The sequence below is a fragment of the Citrus clementina genome, unplaced genomic scaffold, assembly GCF_000493195.1.
Source record: "Citrus clementina cultivar Clemenules unplaced genomic scaffold, Citrus_clementina_v1.0 scaffold_9, whole genome shotgun sequence".
Classification (NCBI taxonomy): Eukaryota; Viridiplantae; Streptophyta; class Magnoliopsida; order Sapindales; family Rutaceae; genus Citrus; species Citrus x clementina.
The window spans coordinates 5,235,473-5,256,681 of NW_006261964.1; the positions used below are offsets into that span (position 1 = coordinate 5,235,473).

Sequence of the window (21,209 nt, forward strand, 5' to 3'; positions counted from 1 at the left end):
TCCATTTCCGGCCACTCTACCGCCCAAGGTTGATACCAATCAGAAGCTCGTGAGATGCCGGTCATCTCCATGCCACCCACGTTGTCAGAAGGCTTTCGGAAAGCTACCGTCGACTCGACCCTGATTCCGTTTTCGTTTTCGGCCACTCCACTGGCCAAGGTTGGTACCGATCGGAAGCTAGTGCGACACCGGTCATCGGCATACCATCCTTGTCGCTGAAAAGTATTCGTAAAGTTGCGGATCGAAGCCATGAAAAGCCGCGGAATCATCGCTTCAATTCGCTATGATTTCGCCAGTTTTCGGTGACGCCACCACTTGTGTTTTGTTCCCCATAAATCCCTCTGTCTTTTCCGACCAACCACAGCCACTGGAGGAGCCGTTATCAGCCGTTGAAGGATTCAGGGATGCAGTAGAAAGTAACTTAATATTTGTGAAGCAAAGTTCAAATAAAAATGAGTGAAAGGGGTTAAATAAAATTTTACAATGGTACAGCCACAAAAGACAAAAGAAATGACATGGTACCGCTGTGGTATAATAGCTTAGTCCGTACGAAAAACCAATTAGGACGTCTATTTACTTCAGGAATGAAAATTATTTGAATATCTCTGCTGTAAGCATAGCATCCTTGAATCGTTGACTGCCAGTGCAATGGTGTGATCTCTATCAAGCAATAAGTAAGCTTGATTTTAAGCCAGGCCGTTTACCAATTATAACTATCCAATGTTTATGCTCATTAATTATTTGATACTTAGTTGAAAAGTATTAACATAGGCCATAAGACTACCATCTATGTTCATCATTTTCTTGTAGAAAACAGACGATGGATATCTCAGATGCCAGTAGAACGACCACGCAAACTGTAACGGACTACGACAGAGCTAAAGAGGTTCAGGCTTTTGATGATACAAAAGCCGGTGTCAAAGGATTAGTGGATGCTGGAATTGTGAACATTCCGAGGATATTCATTCGACCACCTGAGGAGCTTGTCGAGGAGTTGACCAGTCATCAGACCAATTTTCAAGTACCGGTTATCGATCTTGATGGCGTCAGAGGCAATAAGCTTGAGGAGATTGTTGATCAAGTTCGGGCTGCAGCAGAGCCATGGGGCTTCTTTCAAGTGGTGAATCACGGTATTCCCTTAAATGTGTTGGAAGAGATGATTGAAGGGATACGCAAGTTTAATGAACAAGATGTTGAGTTGAAGAAAGAGTTTTATACACGTGACCAGACAAGAAATGTCAGATTCAACAGCAACTTTGATCTGCATTACTCACGAACAGCTAATTGGAGGGACACGTTGACAATTTCTACCGTAGCTTCCACCAATTTAGACCCCAACGAATACCCAGAAGTTTGCAGGTACATACTTTGATCGCTGGCTATGTATAGCATTATCTCCCAACATCTGAATCCGACTGATTGTTTAATATGCAATTGGATACACTTTATGGAAGGCATTGGGCTTGCTACCACAAGTTCAAATAATAAGTTCTTTTGGACCAAAATTTGTTGAAGTTGAAAAAGAAAGTCTTAGTTGGGACGCATAGTTGCTGCAATATGCTGAGGTTTTTTCTCATGTTGGGTTATTAAGTTTGTTTATTGAATGTGAAAGACACGGTCTGTAAGCATGTTCTTGTTCCTGCTAATATTTCATTTAATGTTTCACTATTTGCTGCTGCAAATGAGCACCCTACTTTATGCTCACTTAGGCATTTAATCAAACTTCTTCATAGATATTATCAAACACCTGTGAACTCCTTGTAATAGACGTGAAAACAAACCATCAACAGAAATCATCAACCAACAACTACAAGAGCAATTAATGTGTGGTTCATTGAATTGGCTTATGTACATCTAAGTTCCTATCATTCGATATCACAAAATTGTAATTCTAAATGAATCAACAATTTTGCATTTTACAGGTCTATTGAAATTAATTAATTCGTGATCACAGTGATATTTTTTTCTTTTTACTTTTTTCTGTTAATACCCAATTGATTGTATCTTCTCCTGTGCCAATTGTTCTCACAAATTTGCAGAGATGCTGCGAGAGAGTACATTAAAAATGTCACAAAATTGGCTGAAACTCTGTTTGAATTATTATCACTGGCTCTTGGGCTGAAGGCTGAACATTTACTAGAGATTGGATGCCCTAAAGAATACATCCTTCTCTGCCAATACTATCCACCTTGCCCTCAGCCAGATTTGACATTGGGAGCTACCGGGCATTCAGACCCTTCATTTCTTACCATTCTTCTGCAAGACCAAATCGGCGGCCTTCAAGTCTTTCATGACAATCAATGGGTTGGTGTTCAACCCATCGTGGGAGGCTTAGTGGTAAACATAGGGGACTTCCTCCAGGTTTGTCTTTCACAATTGCAATGACTATTTTTTCCACCATCATGCCAATCTTCATCAATCATCACGACACTCATGACTAATTAGCTGATGGTGTCTTAAAATTGAATCAGATTATATCAAACGACAAGTTCAAGAGTGTTAAACACAGAGTAGTCGCCAGTCAGGTCGGTCCAAGGGTTTCCGTGCCATGCTTTTTCATGGGACATAATGCAGAAATCCCAAAGTCTTATGGGCCGATCAAAGAGTTGACATCCGCAGAAAATCCTCCTATTTACAGAGATTTTCTTGCAAGTGAATATTTTAGCAAACGATTTTCTACGGTGCTTGATGACAATTCTCCCCTCCATCAGCTCAAATTATGAAGCCGGCAATATTTGTATAAATTACTCGTATTTGGTAACAACAATTTACAAATTGCGGAGTCCTGTTGTGAACTCTTTCCCAATAATTCCGAAAAAAATATGTTTTAACTAATTAATAAGGTATGAATCATCCAATGTTGCTCTTTGATTTCTTCAATTATTAGAATGTCCCTACTGCACTGCAGTTCCCCAATTAGTGTCAAAATTGCTCAGCCAGCGCTCGTTGTAATGCTTCGTTTATTATTTGATATGGATTAAACGATTGTTTTAATCAGATCATGATTCAAGGTCGATACGATCACCCTAAGATCTTGATTGACCACTAATGATGAAAGAAAAAAGAACACAGACTATCTGATTTATGCACTAAACAAAAACAATCAATTGAGCACCAAGAACCAGATTTACGTGGTTCAATGGAGATGGCTCATATTCAAGGAAGAATGGGGTATCAGGATTTCATTAAACCTTGATGTCAAATTATACAATGACACTACAAGTTGCTTGGAACAAGATGAAGTGACTTTCTCTCTCTAATTCTTATATCTACAGCATGTATGAGATCTCAGTAACCATGATGTTGATCAGCTTGTCATAACAGCGCGACGGGGACCCGGGGAAGAAAAAAAAACTGTTCCTGTTTGACCAATTTGACTTAGGTGGCCCAGGTGCGTTGCACGTGATTACTCAGTTCAACATCAAAACGACAGAATTCTCAGCCGTTTCACGCTTGGATTTTTAACGCCAAACGTTACCCTTTTTTTCTCTGTTTCAAAGGGCAAACCACAGGCGTTTTAATTTGCAGCCTCCTGATTTGAGATCTTATGTCAACGCCGTCGTAATCCTTACTCCTTAGTCGATCAGACACCTCATTCTCTTATCCTTGAGATTTATGATTTTGCTGTCCCATGAGCGTAATAGTTTGGTTTTTTTTTTTTTAATAAAACCACCAAGAGGTGGGGTTAGGTGGACCCCCTGTCTATAATATAAATGAATAATAAAGTAAATACATGAGAAAGACATAAACCAAAATCTCCTAAAATAAATATAAATACAGAAGAATAAAATTATCAAAAGGAAGATAAAAGCCATCAATGCTCGCCTATGAGGTAATGAACAACATGCGCATCCAAATGGAGAGTGCTAGATAAGTCAGCACGAAGATCTTGAGAACACAAGAAATGCTGACTAACCTAATGAGTGTAGGCCCGATTGGCCAAAAAATCGGCAGCAAAAGTAACCCCGAGAAGCACATGCCTAACAAAAATAGGAGAGGAAGATGTCAAAGCACACACCCGACACAATGAATAAGCATAATCCCAACGAACAGGACCCCGAGAATAAATCCAAGAAAAAATTGTGGCCGAGTCTGACTCGATGCACGGAGTAACCAAGCTAAGTAGCAAGCTCCAACATTTCACAAACAACCATAAGCTCAAGGTAAAAAATTGGCTGACAGCCAAGAAAAGATTCAAAAGCAGCTAAAATCACACTTCGATGAACTCATATAATACCACCTGACGCAGGCATTCCAGGATTGCCCCTAGGGCAACCATCCACAATCAGTTTTGCAATCCCAATAAGCAGCCTCATCGAAGAAAGGCAGTAGTTTGTTTATTTATTTAACTTTCATTGGTTTGCGATTTTTTAGATGGACTTCAAATATGATACGTCTATGCAAGTCTCCATGGATATTGAGTTGGACTTCAAATCTCCATGCATATACTGGACTTATTGTTTCTAGAATCCAGAAAAAGAGTAACTATTGGCAACCCTCTATAATCCTTATAAAATTTGTCTTCTATGACAATTACATTAAAGAACAACATAAATCTAACTAAATCCTTTCATTTTCTTTCTCTAACTCTTTACACCTATAGAATCAATCCAATGTTTTTCATTTTTTTTTCAAACAAACACTTTGTGTTTTAATCATTCTTAATCTACAAATAATTTCTCACGCTTATCGATGATCTCCTCGTCCATTTTCAATTTCTTGTATAACCTTGAATAATAAACTTTTTTAAAATTACAGATAATCCACTTTTAACCCTAGTTAATTCTAACATACGTGATTTTACTTTTAAGAGTTAAATATGTATAATTTAATCGTTAAAAAAGTTGTTCGAGGAACATATATTTGGAGTTGAGTGGAAGAAGTTGAAAAAATAGAAAAAAAGATATTTGATAGAAAAGGGACTTTAAAAGGAAATAACAGGGTGCTAATAGTCCTACTTTCTTAGACAAAGTAGAGGAATGGGCAAATCCAGATCAATTCTTTGTAGAGTTGTTGTGTAGAAATGTGTCAAACAACGATGCAAGATAATAACAAATAAAGGAGAAAAAGAAAATGTCACAAAAAAATTTATGTGGTTCAATAAATTGCCTACATCTAAGGCAGGGAGAATTCAAATATCCACTAATATGACAAAGGTGGAATACAACTATCTCAATGTCACTTCTCAAATTCTCAATACACCTTTTTTTCTCAATTCACAAGTATCAAAGACAGAACACTCAAGTTATTTGAATTCCTCAAATAGGAATTGAACCTCGCAAATGCTTACTGGAAGCTCTTAATTAATGCTTATAGGAAGCTCACAATTGTTTTTCTTCAATACTTAAACAAATGGAACCATGAGCTATTTATAGCCAATTTGCAAACAATGGCCACATTATTTTAATCCAAAGTGGTTACCTAACTTGGCCATTTTTTTGCCAAAATGCTCCACTAACAATTATTTAATGGCACATGTTTGGGAGAAATACGTCGACGAGACCAAGCATGGTGAGCAGATATCTGATGGCAGAGTTCTGCGAACCGGTGTGTTCCGTAAAAGCCTAGTGCGCAGGGGAACAGGAGCAGAAATATCCTGCTCGTCCACGAGCACGTCATCCGCGAGGCAAATTTCCTGTAAGAGGCATAAGGCCATTCCGGCTAGAGGTCGAGAGGCGAGGAGACCCGGTCGACGGCAGTTGGCAAGACATGCTCTCCAGCCCGAGAATCTAGGCACGACAGCCACGCTTTCCCCAGAACCGTGGCGTAACACGCAAGATCCCACGTTTGCCCATAACGCGGCAGTCAGAGTCCCATACCGTCTCGAAAAAAGCGGAAAACTGGGATTCAGAGGAAGCCTATAAAAAGGTAGCCAACGAAGGTAAATGGGTTAGCATTTTTGAGATTAGAAAAGAAATTCTAAAAGAGAGAAAACAACCTAACAGCCATAAGATTTGTGGCAAGCGTTCCCCGAACCTTCATATCTGACTTGAGCGTCGGAGGGTTTGCGCCGGGAAAACAACCGGCGTACTCTGACCTGTCTGTGTGCGCAGGAACCTCTGGAGAAGAAGCCTTGCGAGGAGACCCCCTGGTCGTGATGAAGTTGATCGAGCAGAGATTCTGGTCGTAGAACGAGGAGAACCGGAATCTTGCATCAACAGCACCTACTTTGGCCACTATCAATTGTGGGCTTACTTTTACCTAATTGCTCCACTAAAAAATGTTGAATCGCTAAATGGAAGCCACATCGCCAACAATCTCCACCTTGGCTTCAAATTTGATGTCGTCAACATTTCCTACTGGAGCAATTGGGTAAAGTAAGCCAAAAATTGAAAGTGGCCAAATTAGGTGGCATTAAATAATTGTTAGTGGAGCATTTTGGCAAAGGAAATGGCCAAGTTAGTTAACCACTTTGGATTAAAATAATGTGGCCATTGTTTGCAAATTGGCCATAAATAGCTTATGGTTCCATTTGTTTAAGTATCGAAGAAAAACAATTGTGAGCTTCTTACAAGCATTAATTAAGAGCTTTCAGTAACTATTTGTGAGGTTCAATTCCTACTCGAGGAATTCAAATAACCTGAGTGTTCTTTCTTCAATACTTGTGAATTGAGAGAAAGGGTGTATTAGGAATTTGAGAAGTGACGTTGAGACAGTTGTATTTCACCTTTGTCATATTAGTGGAAATTTGAATTGTCCCCCGTGGATGTAGGTAATTTTTTTTTAATCTCTTTTTCTTTCTCTCCTTTATTTCGGATCTATAGTGTCTGTAAAGACTAGGCTTGGCAAAATCTGGGTCCGGTCCGGGTTTTGGTGTTGCCCGGGACCGGACCGGATGAGAGAAATGCAAACCCGGACCCGGGTTAAAACCCAGTTTTTCCAGGTGCGGTCCGGGCTTGAGCCCGGCACCTTCCGGGTCTGGGTTTTGATCCGGACTTTTTAAACCCGCATGTGATAAATTTAATTTTTTTTCAATTTTTTTCTTCAATTTTTTTTTAATTTCTCTAACAATACAAATTTTTAAAAAGAAAATAATCAAATAAACTCATTCAATTTCAAATTTTAAAAAAGAAAATAGTCAAATACAAATATGTAACACATTAACAATACAAATTTTGCACAAATGATAAATAAAAATTATTTCAATCTACTTTTTAATACCTAAATTTATCCAATTTCTAACTTAAACTCATTCAATCTATATATAAAATAAATAAATTAAATTCAATAACACAATAATTACACAATAAATTTAAATAACATCCAATATATCATAAATTCATAATTATATATTTATATATAATATATTTATTTTTTTTAAATTTATTAAAAAACCGGATCCGGTCCGGGTTCCGGGTTTTTTGTGTTGAACCCGGACCCGGGACCGGAAATGTCCGGGTTTGAGAATTTCAAACCAGGATCTGGTTTTTATATGCATGTGGTCCGGGTTTTGCCCGGACCGGATTGGCTGGGTCCGGGCCGGGTCCGGTCCGGGCGGGCTTTTTTGACACCCCTAGTAAAGACAGTGTTGACAAATGCTAAAGTTGAAGTTGAAAATTTTAATGGAACCAACAACTTTAGTATGTGGCAATGCGAGATAATATCAAATAAAGGAGATAAAGGAAATGACACCAAAAAAAAAAAAATTACGTGATTTGGCAAATTGCCTACATGCATGGGAGGGAGAATTTAAATTTCCATTAATATGACAGGTGGAATAGAACTCTCTCAAGCTTACTTCCTAAATTCTCAATACACCCTTTCTCTCAATTCACAAGTATCAAAGAAAGAATACTCAAATTGTTCGAATTCCTCAAATAGGAATTGAACCTCGGAGATGCTCACTAAAAGCTCTTAACTAATACTTTTAGGAAGCTCACAATAGTTTGTCTTCGATACTCAAACAAATGGAACCGTAGGCTATTTATAGCCAATTTTTCAAACAATGACCATATCTTAATCCAAAGTGGTTGTCTAGCATGACCATTTCTTTTACCAAAATGCTCCATTAATGATTATTTTATGGCACCTAATTTGACCACTATCAATTGTTGGCTTACTTTCCCTAATTGCTCCACTAACAAATGTTGAATAGCTAAATGGAAGCCACATTGCCAACAATAGTGAAGCTCCTAACGCTATTTTAAAACTCTAGGAAACCCCACTTATTATATATATATAACTCTTATTTTGATGAAATTTTTAGAAAGGGACAAAAGGTCATAATAGAGTTTAATTAATTAACAAACAATTTTTTTTAATAAAAACATATAATTTTTTACTATATTGCCACAAAATTATTTTGATTTAAAATAATTATTTATATCATGTAAAGATTGAGTTCATGATTTATAAATATAAAAATATTTTAATTTAGTTAAATTCATATTTATTAATATAAGGTTTTATGATAATTTTTTAAAAAGTGAGCAACGACTATTTGAAAACTATTTCATCAAGCCATGAGGACAATTAATTGGACCTTTTTAATGCAAAATGCCCAATTTTGAAAAATTCCAGCCAAGTGGCAAAACTAAAAGCAATGCCTTGAATAATTTGGCACCATGGCCTCCCTAGGTTTCCTTAATCTACAAATATTAAAGCGAACCATGAATTATTTGTCTCCGTTTCCAAGTATTAGGTAGAATTAATGTACTAGGCATTTTAGCTTAGGAAATCCTCTATATATATATATATAACACAAAAAAATCAAACACGTGATTTGAAAATTTTTAAAAGTGTTAAAAATGTTTAGAAATAATAGATAGATTCAGCCCCAGGATATCGTATGATATTAATGACAACGAGACAAAGGCTTGAAAAATCAAACATTAAAGACACATTTCCCCCCGGCAAGATGCCTAATATTTACAATGCTCTGGTACTCAAGAGTCGAGACACAAGGACATGAAAAATCAAAGCAAACGATGATGTGTTTCAAAAGTTTATCATTTCTGTGAGTGAAAGGACTCGATAAAGTAGAAATCGAACGACGACTGATCTCTGGTAAACATCTATAGGTACGCAACAAATATTTACCAACTAACTAAATTAAGAATATTATGTTTGAGAAATCAAACATAATTTGGAAAATAATTAGTGTTGCAAATATTTATCCTTTCTGTGATTGAAAGAACTCGATAAATAGCAACTCAATGATAATTGATCTCTGGTAAATATCTATAGGTGAACACAGATACTTGCCAGCTAACTTAAGATTAAGTTAGTATAAAATATATATTTTAAAATATACCAAAATTTCCTAGTAGTATCCCAATATTTCTAATCCAAGTGCTGACCATTCAATAGATGAATGCCTCCTCACTTAAGATGATTAGAGGTAGAAAAATGATATTTATTCATAATGATTAAAGAACAGGCCATAGAAACAATTATAAAACCATATGGAATTAACGTGTTTTTCATTAATTTTTTAAATTAATTGTAACACCATATGGTGTTAACTTATTTTTATCATTATCTTTTTTCATAACTGTAGGACCATAGAGTATTAACGTGTATTCTATAGCCATTATGAAATATTTTCCTGGATGATGAATATTATTAGGTAAGATACTGTAAAAAAACAAAATGAAAATGATAAAATAATCTAATCAAGATCGTTCTCAATCATACTCTAAATCTATCAAATAATGTCCCTTAAAGAAACAGTCCACAAAGCCTTCTTCTAGATATCAATGTTTATTACTCCAAAAATTTTCCTGAAAACGCAGTTTAAAGAGGAAAAAAAAAAATAGTGGGAAACAACAATAGAATCAGTGAAGTTGACAACAATTATGGCATTTTCCAGTAATTGAGAAATTTAAATCATAAGTAATATAAGAACTTTCTCACAAGTCATGCCGGATATTACTGTATTAGAATAAATAAGCCATTAGATGCCCACAATCCTCATCGTTTTCTTGCAGGAATGGAAAATGGTTATCTCGGATGACACCAAAACATCTTCTGAAAATGGGTGGGAAATCGACAGAGAGCGCAAGGTTTTTGATGATACGAAAGCCGGTGTCAAAGGACTAGTGGACGCTGGCGTAGTGAATATTCGCAGGATATTCATTCGACAACTTGAAGAGCTTGCTCAGGAGTTGACCACTCACCGGACCAAACTACAACTGCCAGTTGTCGATCTTGATGGCATCCAAGACAATAAACTTGAAGACATTGTTGATCAAGTTCGGGCTGCGTCCGAAACATGGGGCTTTTTCAAAGTTATCAATTATGGGGTTTCCTTAAACCTGATACAAGAGATGATTGAAGGAGTTCACAAGTTTAATGAACAAGATGTTGAGGTGAAGAAACAGTTCTACACACGTGAGCCCACGAGAAATGTTTGATTCAACAGCACATTGATATCTATCACTCACGAACTGCAAGTTGGAGGGACACGTTGGCTGTTTTTATTTCGTGTACCAAAAGTTTGGAACCCAACGATATGCCCCAAGTTCGCAGGTAAATGTATAATCGATCCTGTCTCTGTATATATATTGCTGGTTAATGCAGAGCCTTTTTTGTAATGTTGAGTGCACTGCAACCAATGATCATGAGTGGTGATATCATATTCTTCTGTACAATCGTTCATCCCAATTTGCAGAGACACAATAATGGAGTACATAAGAGAAGTCACAAAATTGGGTGAGTTCTGTTTGAAATACTATCAATGGCTCTAGGATTGAAGCCTGAATATTTGAAAGATATGGGATGCTTCAATTTATACCTCATTGTCTGCAACTACCATCCGCACTGCCCACAGCCAGAGCTGACTTTGGGAGCTAGAAGGCATTCTGATCCTTCATTCCTTACAATTCTGTTGCAAGATCAAATCTGTGGCCTTCAAGTCTTTCATGAAAATCAGTGGATTGATGTTAACTAGGGGTGTTTGCGGATCGGATTTTACGGATTGGACATCAATCCATATCCGATCCATAATTTTGCGGATTATAATTTTTCAATCCAATCCAATCCAATCCACGGATTGATTAAACTCAATCCAAATCCAATCCATACATCTGCGGATCGGATGCGGATTTGACTTAATCCATATCCAACCCATATGTCTGCGGATCAGATACAAATTTAACTTAATCCATATCCAATCCACCATTTTACGCATTAGTTTCCGAATTAAAAATTTTTAGTTCTCTCAATTCATGAACTAATGAAATAAAAAAAATCTAATATAAAAATAATTTTACTACCAATTAAATTTAAAATTGAATAAAATTTAAACAAATTAATTGTTTGAATAAAACTAAAATAATACATTCAAAGTTTCAAAATATAACACATCGAGATTAATTGTTCAAATAAAGGTACAATAATACGTTTAAAATTTCAAAATATAACATACTAAGATTAATTGGTCAAATAAAGTTACAATAATACATTAATATAACACCGAAATTAATTGTTCAAATAAAGCCATAATTAATTGAAATGGTGAAGTTTCTGAAACCAAACACAGTCTGATCCTTCACCAGGGCTGTTCTACTTGTCGAAAAGTGGTAATTACGGAGCCGTCAACGGTGGGAACCAGGAGAAGTACGGGTGGCGATCTTGAAGGTTGTGATAGTGCAATTGTTTGGCTGAAACCAGTGATTGTGAAGTGGCTCGATGGACTCGGGGAAGAAGATGGCTTGCTCTCGCTGGAATCGTGCGGCCGATGTCCTTCAAATCGGTGTCGAGAGTGTATCGAACCAGTATTGGGCGTTACTAGTGCATATGACGGCGGGGAAGCTTAAGGTTTTTTGTTTGCAAATTGTTGGTGACTTGGTGTTATGTTACTTTACTTTTAGGTGACTTTGCAAATTGTTGGTAACTTGGCGTTATGTTACTTTGCTTTCGCTAGTGCATGTGACTTTGTTTTATTTTGTTTTACAATTTTTACAAGTTATATTTGTATATTTGATTATTTAATTATTTAATTGTTTTTTATTTTATATTATTATTGGGTAATGGCTAAGATATGTTATAGTGCTTATGTAACTATGTAATGTCACATTTATAATATTCTTTAATTAAATTTATAATAATTTTTTAACTAAATAAATATATATATTTTACGGATTCACGGATTTTTAAGGATTTACATAAGTAAATCCATATCCAATCCATCGACTGCGGATTTTTAAATTTTCAATCCATATCCAATCTACGGATCCACAGATCGGATTTATACAGATTGGATTTTCACGGACCAGACGAATTGAGCGAATAAGATTGGATTATGAACACCCCTAATGTTAACCCTATATCAGGAGACTTGGTAGTAAATATAGGGGGCTTTCTCTAGGTTTGTCTTTGAAAATAATTGAGACAATTAATCTTCCCATCATCTGCTTAATATTCGTGTTTTAATAGTAACTATATATGCTTATTAATGTTTTCAATAATTAATTAATTCAGGTTATATCAAACGATAAGCTCAAGAGTGTTGACTATAGAGTTGTGGCCAATGTTCATGCCACTGCAAGGATTGCTGTGGCATGCTTTTTCACAGGTCATGCTACTAAAGGACAGAAGCCCTTTGGACCGATCAAAGAGTTGATCTCTGAAGAAAATCCACCTGTTTACAGACAATTTCTAGTGGGAGAATATATGAGCAAATGCTTTTCCAGAGAACTTCAAAGCAAATCTACTGGCCTCAAGCAGTTTAAGCTTTAAAAGTAGCAGTGTACTTGAATAGAGTTCTCAAATGCTATAAATTGAGTATGTACTAATGTTAATATCTGCCCTTCCCAATAATTTCAAACTACATGTTTCAAATAAGTAAGAGATTTTAGAGTATATTAGAAGTACTACACTTAATTAATTGGTAATTATATATAATTAAACTACACATGCTATATATATATATATTGATTAAATGTAGTACTTCTTATGTACTCTAAAATTTCTTCAAATAAGGATAATATATGATCCTCTTGTGTTATTGATTATTTTTGTGTAAAATTCCAAAAACAGCTTGTAAATTCTAAATTTTCTAATGTTTTCATGCTAATTTCAAAATAAACAATTAGACCTAATGCTCATATATATGTTTAGAGTGTAATTAATCGAAAAAATATTTCATATTCAAATGTCAAATCGCATATCATTATAAATATATTCTGTGACACAAGGGACTTTGAAAGATGAACACGGTGCAACTAAGCAAAAGATCTAAATTTGATAAATGTAATTAGCGCTCATGGCTACCGAATAAAAGAGGAAAGCAATTTGGTCAGCACTCCGTTCCTGTGTTTGTAGTATCTTATATCTGAAAGAGAAAATGAAGTTGTTTGTTTCTGAGGAAAATATTTTTCAGAGAAAAGATCACTTTATTTCTTATTGATTTTACTTAAACAATAACAACAGAATCAACTCAACTTATATACATGCACAAGATTCCAGCTTAAGCTAATTACATTTCGTTATACACACATACGAAATGACTAATAACAATCTTAACAAACTTGTGCTGATCTGGCAACTTGCTTAACTAACTCTGATGAGTTGGCATTGTTGAAACGTCTGACTGACTGAGACTGAAGCTTCTTCTCCTTCTTACTCCTACTCTCTGTAAGCTCAGCATACTGGACTTCCTTAACAGCCCCCCTCAAACTCAAGGGGCAAGGCTGCATATTGAGTTTTGATATCAGATAGTTAAAATGAACAAAAGAGAGGGGTTTTGTCATGATATCAGCCATCTAGTCTTTATTGGGAATGTACTGAATTTTTAACTCCCCTGCAATCACTTTGTTTCTGATAAAGTGTAAGTCAAGCTCGATGTGTTTAGTTCTAGAATCAAATAGGGTTACGAGCTAGCTCAGTGGCACTGGTGTTGTCACACCAGATAGTGGGTATCTCTGAACAACACAAACCAATTTTAGAAAACAAAGATTGTAACCAGCTGATCTCTGCACTAGCTGAAGCTAAGGCTCTGTACTCACTCTCAACACTAGATCTAGCAATGACTGACTGCTTCTTGGATGACCATGAAATCAAATTATTACCTAAATAGATGCAATAAAGCTCCAACAGATTTTCGATCATCTAAATCACAAGCTCAATCTGCATCAGTGAATCCAGTAATCTTCATTTCTCCATTTTGAGCAAACTTAAGTCCATAATCTTAAGTAGACTTTAAGTATCTAAGCACTCTTTTACACGTTATAAGATGTTGTATTGTAGGACTTGAAACATACTGGCTTAACTTGTTTACAGCAAAGGCAATCTCTGGCCTTGTTAAAACCAGATATTGCATACCTCCTACAATACTCCTGTAATGTGTAGCATCAACAATATATTGGCCTAGATGTCATTGAGCTTTTTTTTTGCAGCTTAATTCCAGTACTCATAGGTGTGTCAATATCTTTACACTCAAGCAACTGAACCTTAGTCAGTAGATCTCTTATGTACTTCCTTTGAGACAGATAAATGCAATCTGCACCATATAAGACTTCTATGCCTAGAAAATAAGAGAGAGTACCTAAATCCTTGAGTGCAAAAACTACATTAAACTTGGCAATGAAATATTCTAGTTCTGCACTATTTGGTCATGTGATTAAGATATCATCAACATAAATCAGTACCAATATCATGTAAGAGCTAGTTTTCTTGATGAACAGAGATGTGTCAGCTCTTGAGTTTTCAAAGTCCCACTGTAACAAACACCCTTTTAACTTTTCATACCAAGCTCGTGGAGCTTGCTTGAGACCATAAAGTGACTTGTGGAGTTTACACACAAAGTTTGGCTTTTGACTGTCAACAAACCCTGCTGGTTGATCCATAAAAACTTCTTCTGTTAACTCCCCATTAAGAAAAGCATTATTAACATCTACTTGTCTGATTTGCCACTGATTCATAACAGCCAAACTAATCACTACTCTAACAGTAGCTGATTTTACCACTGGACTGAAAGTTTCAAAGTAATTTACCCCTGCAATTTGTTGAAATCCCTTAGCAACTAACCTAGCCTTGTACTTGGCCAGACTTCCATCTGAGTTATGCTTAACTCGATATACCCACTTGTTTCCAACAGTCTTCTGATCACTGATCTTGGAACTAAAGACCATGTAATGTTCTTGAGCAGAGCACTATATTCTTCCTCCATAGCTTCAAACCATTTAGGATTTTGCATAGCTTCTTCTACAGATTCTGGCTCTTTATGAACAAGAGCTACATTGTAGAGCTTAGGTTTGAAAATGCCAATCTTACTCCTAACGGTCATAGGATGTGTGTTTAAAGAAGTATTGAATTGTTGTGTGTTTTCTAGAGCTGATGTGTTTTGATAAGTTTTTGGTGATGTTTGAAAAATGGGAGGTCTGTTGGTGATGATTGGCTGAATTGGTAAAGAAGTATGAAGCTCTGTATTAGTGATTGGTGATGTGTTTGTTTGTGACAATGGATGAGAATTGTTGTTATGATCAGGAGGAACTGAATGATAAGGACTGCTGCTGGTGGAACTTACAGAGATAGGATTATGAGTGCTGTTATCATCTGAAGTTGAGAATAATGGCAAAGTGGATAGATGATACACTTGCTGAGGAGTGAAAGATAAGTTTTGACATGAGTTTGATTTATTAAAAGCAAAAGCAGAATATGAGGAATAAGAAAAAGATGACTCATCAAAGACAACATGTCTTGCTATATAAACTTGACCAGATGGATGCAAACACTTGTATCCTTTATAGAAGGACTGTAACCAATGAAGACACACTTGCTAGAATGATAATCAAACTTATGCTTGTTATAATCTCTTAACTATGGATAGCATGCACAACCAAAACATTTAAGCATTTTGTAGTCTGGTTTATGTTTGAACAACTTTTCATATGGAGTAAGAAACTTCAGAGCTGTAGAAGGCAACCTGTTAATATGGTAAACTGCTGTTTGGAAAGCTTCCCACAAAAAGTTTAAGGGTAATTTAGCTTGAGCTAGAAGTGTGAGTCCTAACTCAACAACATGCCTATGTTTCCTCTCAACTACCCCATTTTGGTGATCTGTGTAAGGACATGAGTGTCTGAATATGATTCCATTTTGGTTCAGAAAATCAGTAAATGCTCTATACTCTCCCCCCCAGTCAGATTGCAGCATTTTAATAGGACATTGAAATTGTTTTTCAGCTTGCAATTTGAACAATTTGAAAACTTGGAGGGCTTCTAATTTCAATTTTAATGGATAAATCCAGGTGTATCTACTGAAGTCATCAACAAAGCTGATATAATAGACATAACCAACTTTAGAAAGGATAGGTGAACGGCCCCATAAATCAGTGTGAATTAGTTTAAGCACTTGAGAAGTTTTGGTTTATGTGACAGGGAAGTGCAATCTGTGACTTTTTCCCATTTGACAGGCCTCACATATTTGTTGTGCAACTTGGTTAATAAGAGAAGTTGAAAGATTAATAGTTTGATCATTCTTAAGCAAATGTATTAAGACATTATGATGAGGATGACCAAATCTTCTATGAAGAAGATCAGCTTTATTGAAAACAAGCTTTAGAACGTGAGTGTTTATTCTGAACATTATTTGCAACAGAAAAAGAAGCATGACATGTTGACAACATAGACAGAGGCTGATTTGAAGAAACTTGACACACGAAGGAAGATGGAGACTGTGATGATTTTAACAACAACTTATACAATCCTTTCTCAGCAAGACCTTACAGAAGTACTTGTCCCTTCAGTGAATCCTTTACATAACACACATTGCCAACAAATTCAATGGAAAGATTATTATCAGTTGTCAATTTGGATATGCTTATTAAATTCTTAATAATTGAAGGAACTAACAAGATATCTTTGAGTGCTATAGGTGTGTGTTTGTAGGCAGATTTGAAACTTTTATGATTAAAGCATGCATCACCAATATGAGTAATGACCAAACCTTGTCCATTGCCAATAGTCAGCTGGTCTGAGCCTTTGAAATCTTCTCTCATATGTATATTTGCTATGTTGTTAGTAATATGATGTGTAGCTCCACTGTCAAGATACCACCCTTCATCAGTTGAACCTTCAACATTTGCAACATAGACTTCAGGCAGAGTAAATGCCTCTGATGGATAAGAAGAAGCAGGAGAATAGTTCATGAACTGATAGCTAGGATCTGAGACTTTATAAAGATCTTCAAATGATGATGGTTGATAAGGAAATGGCTCAAAATTAGACATATATGCAGTCTTTAATCCCATCATTTTTCCTCTCCCAAATTGTTTAGGTGAAGAAACATAGGCATCACCATACCTATACCAACATGCATCAGCAGTATGTCCTTGCTTGTGATATATTTGACATATAGGTGCTGGCTCACTTGATTCAGAAACATTTGAAGTATTAGCAGGAGAGAACATGTGCCTCATTTGTGGTGGCCTATGAGATTGCATGAACTGATTTCTTCCAAAACCTACAACATTTCCTCTACCAAAACCACTAGCGGTACTACCACCAGCTGGAAAACCTCTAGGATAAGAAGTAGAAAACATGCCTTGACCAAAAAATTGACCTCTGCCTCCAGATTGTCCATAGGTAGCATTACCATTACCATAAGCATTTCTCCTAGGAGCACCCCTCATATGTGAATAATTTGTATTCATCATACTATAATTTGCATTAAACATGGCCTGAGGGTTCTAATTTTGTTCCAGCCTAGCTTCATGTGTCAATAAAAGTGCATATGCATCATCATAACTCATCTTATTGGCTGTAATTATTGAAGCCAGATCTAGATAGCCAGATCCAAGTCCATTTAGTGTCCTTATCAGTAAATCTTTTTCAGTTATGTTATCTCCAGCACATGCAAGTTTATTATCTAGCATTTTCATTTTCGAACAATAATCTTCAATAGACATTGACTATTTTCTCAGAGTACCTAATTCATATCGAAGTTGCATTATTTTTGCTTCAGATTGTACTCCAAATTGCTTTTCAATAGATCTTCATATATCAAAAGAAGTATCATAGTTACGAACTGAGCTTAAGATACCTTCACTAATTGTTGAAAGAAGCCAGCTAAGCAGAGTTTGATCTTGAGCTCTCCAGTTGACATAAGTTGGATTTTCAATCCTTTCCACAGATCCATCAGCTTGTGACTGAGAAATATATTGTTTTGGAATATTCTGCTTCTCTGAGATTAATCCTTCAAGTCGATTTCCTCTGATTGAAGTGATCACTTGTTTGCGCCAGAGAAGGAAGTTTGATCGATCGAGTTTTACTGTTGTAGCCAAAGTAAATGAAGTTTGTGTGGAATGCATTTGATTGAAATTTAAACGATTTTGATTTATTGTAATGGAACTATCCATGGATGGCTCTGATACCATGAAAGAGAAAATGAAGTTGTTTGTTTCTGAGGAAAATATTTTTCAGAGAAAAGATCACTTTATTTCTTATTGATTTTACTTAAACAATAACAACAGAATCAACTCAACTTATATACATGAACAAGATTCCAGCTTAAGCTAATTACATTTCGTTATACACACATACGAAATGACTAATAACAATCTTAACAAACTTGTGCTGATCTGGCAACTTACTTAATTAACTCTGATGAGCTGGCATTGCTGAAATGTCTGACTGACTGAGACTGAAGCTTCTTCTCCTTCTTACTCCTACTCTCTGTGAGCTCAGCATACTGGACTTCCTTAACAATATCTATTGACAAGTTGAAAACTGTAGAGCCCCGTGCTTATATCTAATGACAAGTAAGCAAAAGATCTAGACTGTACAGCACCATGCTTTGGCAAATCATATTGGCCCCAGAGTAAGCAAAAGATCTACACTGTAGAGCACCGTGCTTTGGCAAATCATATTGGCCCCAGAGTATCTGTGGCTTGCTTTTTCACACCACATCCTTATCTGTGGCTTGCTTTTTAGCCAAGTGGATGGTTGTGCTGGAGCCGTACTGGTGCACATTGACATCCATGTGCTTCTCAATGTTTGCCTTCACGCGTCGAAGTTCGATTTGAAAGAAAAAGCAGATGAACGAAAAACCAATTAGGACGTCTATTTACTTCAGGAAGGAAAATTATTTGAATATCTCTGCTAGAAGTTAACATCCTTGAATCCTTGACTGCCAGTGCAATGGTGCGATCTCTATCAAGCAATAAGTAAGCTTGATTTTAAGCCAGGCCTTTTACAAATTATAACTATCCAATGTTTATGCTCATTAATTATTTTTGATACTTAGTTGAAAAGTATTAATATAAGCCATAAGACTACCATCTATGCTCATCATTTTCTTGTCGAAAACAGACAATGGATATCTACGATACCAGTAGAATGACCACGCAAACTGTGACGGACTACCACAGAGCTAAAGAGGTTCAGGCTTTTGATGATACAAAAGCCGGTGTCAAAGGATTAGTGGATGCTGGAATTGTGAATATTCCCAGGATATTCATTCGACCGCCTGAGGAGCTTGTCGAGGAGTTGACCAGTCATCAGACCAATTTTCAAGTACCGGTTATTGATCTTGATGGCGTCAGAGGCAATAAGCTTGAGGAGATTGTTGATCAAGTTCGGGCTGCAGCAGAGACATGGGGCTTCTTTCAAGTGGTGAATCACGGTATTCCCTTAAATGTGTTGGAAGAGATGATTGAAGGGATACGCAAGTTTAATGAACAAGATGTTGAGTTGAAGAAACAGTTTTATACCCGTGACCGGACAAGAAATGTCAGATTCAACAGCAACTTTGATCTGCATTACTCCCGGACAGCTAATTGGAGGGACACGTTGACAATTTCTGCTTTAGCTTCCACCGATTTAGACCCCAACGAATACCCAGAAGTTTGCAGGTACATAATTTGATCACTCTCTATGTATAGCATTATCTCCCAACATCTGAATCCAACTGATTGTTTGATATACAATTGGATACACTTTATGGAAAAGCATTGAGCTTGCTACCACAAGTTCTTATAATAAGTTCATTTGGCGCAAAATTTGTTGAAGTTGAAAAAGTCTTAATTGGGACGAATAGTTGCTGCAATCTACTGAGATTTTAAGTTAATTTTTAAGAAATTATCATTCTACCTTAAATTTAATAAATTGATGGTTTTTCTCATGCTAATTTTTCATTTGATGTTTCATTATTTGTTGCTACATATGAGCACCCCACTTTATGCCCACTCAGGCATTTAATGAACACTTCATAGATATTATCAAACACCCGTGAACACCTTGTAATAGACGTGAAAACAAACCGTGAACACAAATCATCAACCAACAACCGACTATAAGAGCAATTTATGTGTGTTTCATTGAATTGGCTTATGTACATCTAAGCTCCAAGCATTCGATATAACAAAGTTGTTGTTCTAAACGAATCAACAGTTTTGCATTTTTACAGGTCTAGTGAACTTAATTAATTGGTGATCGCATTGACATTCCTTTTTCTTTTTCTTTTTTTCTGTTAATCCGCAATTGATTGTATATTTTCCTGTACCAATTGCTCTAAAAAATTTGCAGAGATGCTGTGAGAGAGTACATTAAAAATGTCACAAAATTGGCTGAAACTCTGTTTGAATTATTATCACTGGCTCTTGGGCTGAAGGCTGAACATTTACAAGAGATTGGATGCCCTAAAGAATACACCCTTCTCTGCCACTACTATCCATCTTGCCCTCAGCCAGATTTGACATTGGGAGCTAGCGGGCATTCAGACCCTTCATTTCTTACCATTCTTCTGCAAGACCAAATCGGCGGCCTTCAAGTCTTTCATGACAATCAATGGGTTGGTGTCCAACCCATTGTGGGAGGCTTAGTGGTAAACATAGGGGACTTCCTCCAGGTTTGTCTTTCACAATTACAATGAATATTTTTTCCACAATCATGCCAATCTTCATCAATCATCACGACAATGAGGTGTCTTAAAATTGAATCAGGTTGTATCAAACGACAAGTTCAAGAGTGTTAACCACAGAGTAGTCGCCGGTCATGTCGGTCCAAGGGTTTCCGTGGCATGCTTTTTCATGGGACATAATGCAGAAATCCCAAAGTCTTATGGGCCGATCAAAGAGTTGACATCTGAAGAAAATCCTCCTATTTACAGAGATTTTCTTGCAAGTGAATGTTTTAACAAAGGATTTTCTACGGCGGTTGATGACAATTCTCTCCTCCATCAGCTCAAACTATGAAGCCGGCAGTCTTTGTATTAATTATTCGTGTTTGTTACCAACAATTTACAAATTGCGGAGCCCTGTTATGAACTCT

At 36.4% G+C, this 21,209-nt stretch overlaps 2 protein-coding genes and 1 pseudogene across 2 annotated transcripts; all 3 read left to right on the forward strand.

Moving 5' to 3' along the window:
• Nucleotides 1–577: 577 nt before the first annotated feature.
• Nucleotides 578–2,936, forward strand: LOC18031467 (1-aminocyclopropane-1-carboxylate oxidase homolog 1). Its single transcript, XM_006420123.2, has 4 exons — nt 578–674; nt 811–1,359; nt 2,040–2,361; nt 2,472–2,936. Exons 2-4 carry the CDS (start codon nt 821–823, stop codon nt 2,721–2,723), a joined length of 1,113 nt encoding a protein of 370 aa, XP_006420186.1. The 5' UTR covers nt 578–674; nt 811–820; the 3' UTR covers nt 2,724–2,936.
• Nucleotides 2,937–9,938: 7,002 nt separating this feature from the next.
• Nucleotides 9,939–12,681, forward strand: LOC18033308 (annotated as a pseudogene).
• A 6,262-nt stretch (nt 12,682–18,943) lies between these two features.
• Nucleotides 18,944–21,209, forward strand: LOC18031262 (1-aminocyclopropane-1-carboxylate oxidase homolog 1). Its single transcript, XM_024181039.1, has 4 exons — nt 18,944–19,082; nt 19,251–19,792; nt 20,466–20,787; nt 20,882–21,209. Exons 1-4 carry the CDS (start codon nt 19,080–19,082, stop codon nt 21,131–21,133), a joined length of 1,119 nt encoding a protein of 372 aa, XP_024036807.1. The 5' UTR covers nt 18,944–19,079; the 3' UTR covers nt 21,134–21,209.

What these genes read in the sequence shown, in the direction of transcription:
- LOC18031467 (XM_006420123.2), top strand. Translation starts at nt 821, where the DNA reads ATGGATATCTCAGATGCCAGTAGAACGACCACGCAAACTGTAACGGAC. An exon ending in GAATACCCAGAAGTTTGCAG is followed by an intron (nt 1,360 to 2,039) that starts GTACATACTTTG and finishes ACAAATTTGCAG; the next exon opens with AGATGCTGCGAGAGAGTACA. An exon ending in ACATAGGGGACTTCCTCCAG is followed by an intron (nt 2,362 to 2,471) that starts GTTTGTCTTTCA and finishes AAATTGAATCAG; the next exon opens with ATTATATCAAACGACAAGTT.
- LOC18031262 (XM_024181039.1), top strand. An exon ending in GAATACCCAGAAGTTTGCAG is followed by an intron (nt 19,793 to 20,465) that starts GTACATAATTTG and finishes AAAAATTTGCAG; the next exon opens with AGATGCTGTGAGAGAGTACA. An exon ending in ACATAGGGGACTTCCTCCAG is followed by an intron (nt 20,788 to 20,881) that starts GTTTGTCTTTCA and finishes AAATTGAATCAG; the next exon opens with GTTGTATCAAACGACAAGTT.